General features: G+C 31.7%; 1 protein-coding gene across 1 annotated transcript in view; it reads left to right on the top strand.

Annotated features, from left to right (window-relative positions):
- Positions 1-8,643, top strand: part of LOC119665557 (syntaxin-binding protein 5) — a gene marked incomplete at its 5' end in the record, with an annotated part of 138,853 nt that extends 130,210 nt beyond the window's left edge. Inside the window, 2 exon segments of the mRNA XM_038074785.1 lie at positions 3,038-3,160; positions 8,498-8,643. Coding sequence (XP_037930713.1) covers positions 3,038-3,160; positions 8,498-8,643 — 269 coding nt within the window.
- Positions 8,644-10,458: the final 1,815 nt, after the last annotated feature.

The raw sequence follows: 10,458 nt of genomic DNA on the forward strand, positions 1-10,458 counted from the left end.
ATTTAATTTATTGTTCGCACCAACAAAATTTGTAGCATTATCACAATGCAACGTCCTCGTCGAGCTATGAATCTCTTCAGTGCACCAATAAACGCATCAGAAGTTAAGTCGCTCACCACTTCTAAATGGACTGCTTTTGTGGCAAAACAACAAAACACTGCTACATAAACCTTGTGTGGTCTTTTTCCTCTGATTTTGTAGTGAACCCAAAATGGTCCACAAAAATCCAACTCCTCCTGGTGGTAGCTGACCCATTATTTGTTGAAATGTTGTTGGTCGGCTTCTTGTGCAGCGGACACAATGTTGAACCGTTGATCGAGCCATTATCTTTCCCTTGATGGGCCAAAATTGAAGCCGGATTTGTGACAATAATGCTTGTGCACCACAATGCATGTTTTTTCTATGAACATCAACGAAAACACTTTTCACAATTGGATCATTATATGGCAATACCATTGGATGTTTGGTATCATAACCTATAAGTGATGATGAAAGTCGACCTCCGACTCTTAAAATTCCGTTACTATCTAAGAATGAACTTAAACTAGAGAAAGAACTAGTTTTGTGAACTGTTCCATTTGAGTGTAACTGCTGCAATTCTTCCCTGAAATCGCTTTGTTGTATTATACGTATGATTACTTGTAATGATGAGTTCAACTCGTCCGGACTTAGTATTAAAGAGGTAGTTTGCCTGTTGTCTTTGCCTTTGGAGTATTTTACAAATCGTAGTGCGTACGCAATGATTCGTTGCAATCTTGCAAACGAGTTTCTATAATTGATCTTATAGATGATGTCTTCAGTAATGCTGCTGACTGCTGAAGTTACGATTGAAAATTGTGGTTAGCATTGCATTTCAAGCGCCCTCCCTTTGGTTTCAGAATGATCAGTTATAAGATGTTTCTGAGCAATTGGACCTGGCCATGATGATTCCCTTCCATATATAAGCAGTGGTCCAAAAAACCACATGTGACTAGAATGTAGTTCCGTAGGTTGTAAGCCCCTGGATAAGTGATCTGCTGGATTTAATTTGGACCTTACATGACGCCATTGGCTTGCATTAGACATTTCATGAATTCGTGGTACTCTATGTGCTACAAATGTTTGAAAAATATTTTAGTTAGAGTTGATCCATAAAAGGATTTATGGTTATCGTATGCAAAATCTTGTTTAACTTTCGCTAACAGTTGGGCTCCAGTGCTGCGCACAATTCTAAACGCGGAATTGTTCGCCTTTTTAATGGCGCTACTCTTGATTTTGAGCCGTACTATGATTATACCAGTTTTTAGAATCGCTCTTACATAGATTGCTGCTCCATATGCCTTTTCAGATGCATCAACAAAGCAATGTAATTGAATATCTGATGGAATTTCGTGGTTAAAAACATGTCTTGGAATGATCATATTAACATACTGCTTAACTTTTTACATTGGTCACAGTTTACGGTCTCTATTTTGGATATTAAATACACTTTTTGCTTCAAATTTTTTTTCCTTTAATCTCCTCATGAATTTCTTTACTATCTTCTCCTGCCTCTATGCATTTTATTACTACAATTAGTTCTTTACTACTTTTTAAATGATAAGTATAAAACTGTGACTTTTCGAAAATGATCTTAACTTGTACCTTCGTTTTATTTATCATTCCCTTTCTAATAGGTACAACAAAAATTTTTCTTACCTATTAAATTTGAAAGTGTATTAACTAAAGCAGTAGAGTTTTTTTCTCTTATGTAGATAGGCAATGGTTTAAGGATTTTTTCTTTGATTCCTGCTAAGTTGTCGCTTTCATCACTCAATGCTTTAAATTTATTGTTGTAGTTATTATTGTTGACTTTTTGAATTTTGTCACGATTGTTTGAGTTTTTTGTGGGCTAAGTTTTCGCTTGACTATTTGAGTATATCGTTCGATTCCTGTTTGCACTTTTGCTGATTTATTAACAACGTTGATATTTTTGTTTGGAAATTCGGACGTATTCCCGGAATTAGGAGTTTGACATTGAACACTCCACCGCAGAAACGATAGACATCATAGATAGACTTAATTTTTATTCCTGTTCCTGAGAATGTTGCCACTGTATTTGATGTTGATCTTGTGGGGTTTGTTATTATGTTTTATGTTGCTGCTCTTGCTGTTGTATTTTCCACTCTTGATTCAGTTGTAAAAGCACGATTTGTTCCAATTAATTTTTTTGTTATTGACAAACAAACTAGGTCAATAAAAGTTGTAGTAAAGAACCTTCATCAATACACTGATAATAGGCCTTTTCTTTTGTAAGCATATCACAAAAGAAGAAATTTTTTTAAGCTTAACAAAATTTCCGGTTCTTCCAGAGTTGCCATTAAAAGTAATACTTATTTTATGTTGATCTTTTGAGACATGCTTACAAAAGAAAATAACTATTATTGTTTATTTCTTCTTTGGTAGTTTTTAAGTTAATTCTAAGATGATGCAACAAAACGGTTTTCCTTTAATGCATTTCTTTAAAATAAATATAAGAAAAAAATTTAAAATCGTTAATTGCATTACAGCTATAACATATTGTATCCTTCGAGTAGACTCAAATTATAATACTCTTATAAAGCATAGTAAGTTTTAGTAGATATTAGCTGCATTCGGCGGATCCTACATTCAAAATTTTCTACCAAAATTTATTACCATGGTTTATAATTCGCATGTTCATTTCAATTTTTCGATAAATATTCCATATTCGATAATAATAATTTATTCTAAACTTATTTTGCTTTGAATTTTGCGCACATATATAGACTTGTTAATTGTTAAAACATAATATTAACAATTTGCAACACTGATGTCAATGCGTCAGCAAGAGAGTTGTTGTTTTTTGCCGCAGCGTCCGTGTTGTTTTTTTGGAAGCGTCCGAATACTCCATTTGAAAATGCTTACAAGTTTCATTTTTTATGTATGCAACATAAAAGCAAATTAGGTTTAATAACTTCAATTATTATAGTATAATTATCTTTTTAAATGTATTGCTACAATTCTGTAAAAAAAATACCTAATGAATATATACTTTCAGATGCTTTGTCACTGTATCCAACTTTATGGGTGGGAACAAGTTTTGGATCAGTCTTGACATTGTTGATAACTATGCCAGACCACGAGCAAAGAAGATGTCAACCTGTTCTAGTTACAATTAACGGTAAGTTAAAAAAATATTGCTGCGCCAATATAAATAAAGAAATAAGACAATTAGAAATAATAAAATTAAAAAGAATTAATAAAATCAGGCCAATATGAACAGAATAAACAAAATGAAAAGATAAAGTTATAACGTTCTTGATATAATTTTTAATACTGCTGATTTTTTGAGTTTTTTTTTTTTTTTACTGAGTGCGTTATCTAAAACATAACTGATAAACTAAAAATAATAACAACAAAATAGTAGTTCAATTCTTTGACAAAAGTTCGAATTGTGAACCAACGACTAAAGTTGATCTCAAATCAACTAACAATTTTCAGAAACAAAGTAAATGCTAAACCTACATTGAGTACGTATAATGCAACCATATCCTTTAATTCTCCTGCACAAACTTAATGTGCGTTAAATACAAAATCTGTGTGGGTCACTTAAATGGACCTTATAAAAAGTACAAAAAAAAGGTGTTTTTATTTTTTTTTCTTTGTGGTGTCATTCGCATGCACAGCTGATTTGAAGTGAAGCATTTTGTACGAAAATTTTTGCTTGAGTTGCAACTTACGCTAACAGCTAATAAGAAGTTATATTATCAATACTGACAACATTTTTGAAAGATATAAATTATGACATCGTTTAAAACAGGTAATTAGAGATCTACTCATAAAATTTAATGTAGATATACTGTCTTTTTAGTGCTATTGAGGCTTTAATCTAAAAGTCGCTATTTGAATAAATTTTTTGAGCTAAGCAAATGCAAAGCTGCAAAAGCTCATATATTGTCTCGTCTCGTAGGCAATATAAAATATTAAAACAAAGTAATAAAAAGTTTTATCCATGTTATACTCTAATCCAAAAGGCCAAAAAAGACTGTCATCTATTAAGTTTAGCATACAAAATCACTGCTATTTGTGCTAAAATCAGTTTACAATATCTTTTCATCATACAGCAACAAGACTATTGGAATACTTTGAAGAAGTGATTAAATCATTAGAACAGAATGATTTAAAAAACTTAGCACTCGTTTATAAGCGGGGTTGTGATGGATCACAGCAATCTCAATACAAGCAAAAATTTGACATTGAGTTCGATTTGGATACGAGTATTTTTCTAAGTTCGTTGGTACCATTGAACCTAATATTATCAAACACTCATAAAGTGAAACGGCACAACCCAATTCCTTCTTCACCACGCTATTGCCGTCATATCCAGTTCCGTCCGGTTTACTATTATTAGGTATACGAATACGTTTTGCCGAAAAGTCACATTAAGAAACTGAAATATTTTTTATTATTATGATAATATTTATCATATTTTTAATATTATAATAAATAATATTTATTTGTTTCAATATCCTACTCGAATTCTGAATTGAGACGAGCACCTTGTCATACATTTGCAATATTTCGTCAAACACAATGTATTTTTTTTACATAGGATTGATTATTTTGTTAATTTTTTTGTTTTAGCAACTTTAAAAGTCATGAAGTAGCTTGACATTACATTTTGAGTTGAAAATCGCACAAAAATAATTTTGGCCGCCTAAATTGGTCAATACCCCTGTGTGCGGCGAGCATTTTTTTTTTAGATCAGTGAATAGCTAGTAATCGCAGGGATGAGGAAGCAATTCGAAGTGTAATTCAATTTTGCAATTTTGCCATCGTTTTTACTGACTTGTGACATGGTGCATTGTCTTGATGAAACAAAATTTTTTTCTTCGCCATATGCGGTCGTTTTTTCACAATTTTTGCTCCAGTAATGCCATGTAGTAGTTACTATTATTGGTTTTCCCTTTTTCGAAATAGTCAATGAAGATTATACCATGTGCATCCCATAATACTGAAGCCATAACCTTCCCAGCTGACTGTTGTGCCTTTGGACGATGATTGATGATTGTTTTGATTCCGGAGTGAAGTGATGGATCTATGTTTCATCCACGCAAAAAATCTGTTTTATTACGTATAAACATTGCCAAACACTGCTCTGAATCATCAACACGTTGTTGTTTTTGATCGACTGTGAGTAAACGCGGCACTCACTTTGAAAAGAGCTTTCTTATAGTCAAATCTTCATGCAGAATTGTAAACACACTGCCATCTGATATCTTTATGGTCTCAGTTATCTTACGCAATTTCAATTTACGATGAAATATAACCAATTTCTGGACTTTTTTAATCTTTTATCCAGTAACCACCTCTATTGGACGACTAGAACGTTCACCATCATCGGTTTCTGTACGACCACGTTTAACTTCAGCAAACCAATAACAAATGGTTCTTTTGGGTGGAGCAGAGTCCAAATAACACTTTTGAAGCCATTGCTGAGATTGTACAGTATTTTTTTAAATCAAGAAACAAGGATAAATTAACACACGAAATTGTTTTGAATTCATTGTTTTGAAAATAACAAAAGTAGCTTCACTTAAATGGCTGTCACTTTTTCCTGACTAATTGAAATGTAATGATATTTTTCACATAGTCTTTTGAAGGTTGGTACTTCATAAACGTCATATGGATTTGACAATAACAGCGCCATCTGTGTGTCAGTCACACGACTTATTAAGTGACGTGTTATAAGCATGTATCGATGTATCATTTCATCGATGAAGAAAAAATCCCTCCTGCGAATATTGCGAAATACTTGGGTATGATATTAGCCACAAAACTAAGATGGCGCGAGCACATACAAAAGAAAACAACCGAATTAGATCTAAAATTCAAATCGTTGAAATAGCTGATGGGCAGAAAATCAAAATAATCACTCTTTAATAAACTACAAAGAAATGCTGCAGCCAATCTGGACATATGGAATCTAGCTTTGGGGTTGTGTAAGCAGAATACAAATTTCCATTACTTAAAGATTCCAACATTTTTTGCTATGCAGTGTATCACGCCAAGGTAAGTGCAAAATTCTGACTTGCATCGTGACTGTGGAGTGTTAACAGGAAGAAATTCACACTAAAGCAAAATTACACCAGGAGAACCCTGTTTGCACATAAATACTGAGGCATATTTACTAGCGACAACTGAAGCAATACACTGTAAAGCGCCAATAGCCTTGCCATCTTTGAACTTACATTATTGATATGTACTACAGTTGATTTAATGTTGCGTGAAATCGCCTAAATTTGATTAAATTTAAATTGCTTTTTAGTTATCTAATAACTAGTTGCTGTTTGTTTCTGTTTTTTATTTATTTAATTCCTTAAATAATGAAACTAATTAAAAAAAAAAATGTAGAAAATTCAATCTTCGTTATTATTTTTATGACATTATGATTTCGAAAACATAACCGCCGAGCAAACAGTATGATTGGGTGTGTTTTAGTATGGGTGTGCCATTAGGGTGGCTCACGTTATAAGGGGTAAAATTAAAAATGAAGTTTTGAATGAGCGTACCCCCTAGGAATATGCCATTGACCAAAAAAATGAAATTCCCAAAGTTTTGGACCAATAGGATTAAAAATGACGTTGCGCCACTCGAGCAAAGTTGGGTTTTCAGTACAAAAAACAGAAATTGTTCAATTCAAGGTCATTTTTTATCTTTGTTACTTATTTCAGCAGTTATTAATATATACTCGTTTGATAGATAATTAAAATATCTTTTCAATAAGATATTGATGAGCAAAATAATTAGTTGAGCGACTGTGCTCTGCTTTCTATTGGTAAAGCTGGCATGCACAATGTTTACAAGAAACGGAAGAAACATAAATAAAAAATAAAAACAACATAATACATTTCTATTTAATAATTTATATAGATATTTAAGTAGAATTGAAAATGTAGTCTAAACAAGAATTTTTTCGTAAGCAAAGAGAAAATGGTCGTACAGGGAGTATGACTGAAGTTAATATCCTTTTAGCAAACGAAGCAAGAGCGGCTAAAAATTCCATTGATTTTAATTGGAATAAATTCGATGAAGAATTTGTCTTATTAAAAAGACAAATATCATCTTATTAAAAAGATATTTTAATTATCTATCAAATGAGTATATATTAATAACTGTTGAAACAAGTAACAAAGATAAAAAATGAGTTTAAATTGAAAAATTTCTGTTTTTTGTACTGAAAACCCAACTTTGCTCGAGTGACGCAATGTCATTAATCCTATTGCTCCAAAACTTTGGGAATATCATTTTTTTGGTCAATAGCATACTCCTAGGGGGTGCGCTTATGTATATAAATGTATATACGCGATTTGCGAGAATTTGCGCCTCCTAGTAATATAATACTTTGGTACAGAGAACTTATAGCCATCTTCAATATTTGCTTAAGTTAAGAGATAACAGAAAACATATTAGTACTAGAAGCAACCACCAGTATAATTATTGTAAAAGACAGCAGCGTATGAGTTGGGACAGTGCAAGCGCCCGCTTTAAAGATATTGAAATGGTATAAAGTTTACCTAGTGGTATCACATAACGTTTTTAAAGGAATACATTCACCTACAAACAAAGCTTTCATCTATTGCAATGGTCGTATTTTACTCGTAAGGGATGTTCGCAAGAATAATCGATATTACAACCAAAGCTTCTTATGTAACAAGTCTCGCGTAACCGCCACCAGGCAATTTAAGTTAGAAAAGGTAAAACATTTTAAAATACATAGGATAGAACGCTATATCTTGTTCGTTTCACGAATTGAGTTACATATGCAAGTGAGGCAGCATTTTCCACCGCAGCCTACATAAGAGTTAACAACCGAAAAACATAAATATGTTTGGGTTTTGAAAACATCTGAAGTCTGCCGAAAAGTCTAATGTTAATTCTACATTTTAAACTACAAGTTACCTGCATTAGCAACACCATTTGGACACAACACTCGTCGAAAGAATTGCGAGTATGAAAATGTTGAACACCGATCACTTTTAATAAGTGGATTCCAATAACTGCGTGAAGTGAATTGTTAACTTAACTGCGAATCCAAGCTTATCTGATTTCTTTGAACGTCTAATTCATAACATGAAGCATCTATTGTGACACAGTTTAAAAGACGCCATGCAATGGGACGAGACATTTTGCAGCAGTGTTCATCGACGATGAAAACATTATAAATTACTTTGGTACATAAGTTAGATAAGCAAATTGTTTGTGAGATATTAATTATTTTTCCAAAACATATTTTTTTTGGGTTGCGCTTCCTTTGACACTGTATTTCGCCCATAAGTATTAACTTCAGGAATTCAATCCTGATGTTAAAATGATTCAATATCGTGGACCATTAGATATATTAGTATTAAATATGTGCTTAAATATTAAACTTTTTTCTGAAATCTTTAGTTAACATAATATATATTTTTATAAACTGAAAGAGACAATTTCTGAATTGTTTTTTAAATATTTTAAGGTGGCCCAGTTATACGACTAAAAGGTTCCATTACATCAATGTCGTTTTTAGATGCATATGGATCTATTATTCCCTATTCTTTTGAACTTTGGCGAGATGACAGCAGAGACTTAAAAAAAGACCGTGAGTTTTTAAATTTTTTATGAACAATAACCGCAATAATTAAATAAATTTAACTACAAAAAATTTTGTGCAACTGCATTTAAAAAAAAAAGGAAAGTTCATTAAATTGTTCTTGATAAAATAACAAGTAAATAAGTATTTGTTTTTTATTTTAAATCAATGTTTTGCAATTTCATTTTATATTCAATGTATAATTTATATACTTTATATGTTATTTATATATTTTATGTGTTTATTAATTATTAAATTAGATCTATATTTTCTTAATATAAAGAATTATTTTCAATAGAGAGGTTTTAGAGAGGTAGTACATTTCATTGTTTTTAATTAATTGAATTTTTGACGACCATTAGCTATTTATATATATACATTAGATTGGCCATAAGTTGTATGCGAAAAAATTTTTTTTTGATTTTCATATGTTTCTGCTTGTTAAAATATTCCTTTTGATGATAAATTAAGGAAAATAAAATTTCAGATCGATCACATTGTGCCAACCCGTGTCGAGTTGAGCTCAAAGTTGTAAAAGTACCTCAATATAGAAAAAGCCATCAAAATTACTACTTTGCTCGTGAAATATATTACTAACAGTTTTATTTCAGGAATATTTTTGACTAATTTACATTATTTAAATGTTTTTACGTTATGATATTGAATTCACTTACGTCTGTTTATGTTTCCTACATAATTTTTGATACGAAGTAAAAATTGCAACACTGACATGAATTTCGTATTACAAAAGCTGAGTAGTAACATTGCTGTTATAGTTGTTTATTGACTGTCAAATTGACAATGAGAAAAAACTTTAACGATAATTGATCATTTACGTTGCAAAAATTAATCTGAATTGATATGGATTCCGTTTCATCTTTGCAATCAAAATCATCTCTAAAGCGGCTTAGATCCGATGATGATAATATATGGTATTTTTAATAGGAAAATGTGAAAGCGAAGTCTTTGGAGCAAACTTGCCGCCAATGAAGCAAGTATGTTACTTCAACTGCTTTTCTATAAAATTCGTGCTGAACACGTAACCTTGAAACGAAGTTTTAGAAATGTGATTGATTCCGTATTACCATTTTGGCAAAAGGCTCGTATTCCTACTCTAACTGAATCTAATTGCCAAAAAAAATTACAAAAATTGTACGATGAGTGGAGGTTATTACAAAAAAGTAGCAAATCTCCACACGAAAAATGCCGAATCAGAGAAAAAGAGTTCCGTGAAAAGATAGAACATTTTATATCCGATATCGCAGTACCTACTGCTGTTAAAACAATGAATATCCAAGAAGATAAAGATTTCTTGATTCAACAAAGAAAGAAAGACCGACCAGGAAGCATAGCAGGCATTGATAAAAAATTATCACAAAAAGAAAAGCGCAAGTTAGAACTATTGGAGAAACTTGATAAGCGTAAACAGTTTCTTTACGTTTCTTTATTTGTTTTCAATAATCATACATGAAAGTATATTTTTCGAATAGCAGCGACAGATTCTAGACTCGATATTGAGCATAGCGATAATAGTGAAGATTTTATGGAATATCCATCGTTCTCGGAAGTAGCAATAGAAGAAAATATTATAATTGAATACCAAATAGTCATTTACGAGGAAAATTACATTTCTTTGATGATAGAACGCTTGCTTGCATGGATAAATCTAAAATTTCTACTAGAGATGCGATTCATTTCATAAGTGCAACAGCAGCTGCTCGCGTAGAAGATCTTGTTCTGAATCGTACAACTGTCCACCTGATGAGAAAAGAATACCGATGCAGAAAAGCGCATGATATTTTGAAAAATTTCAATGTAAATTAGTTAAAGTTTTTACTTTTTAAGTT

Source organism: Teleopsis dalmanni, chromosome 1, assembly GCF_002237135.1.
Source record: "Teleopsis dalmanni isolate 2A chromosome 1, ASM223713v2, whole genome shotgun sequence".
NCBI classification, from domain to species: Eukaryota; Metazoa; Arthropoda; class Insecta; order Diptera; family Diopsidae; genus Teleopsis; species Teleopsis dalmanni.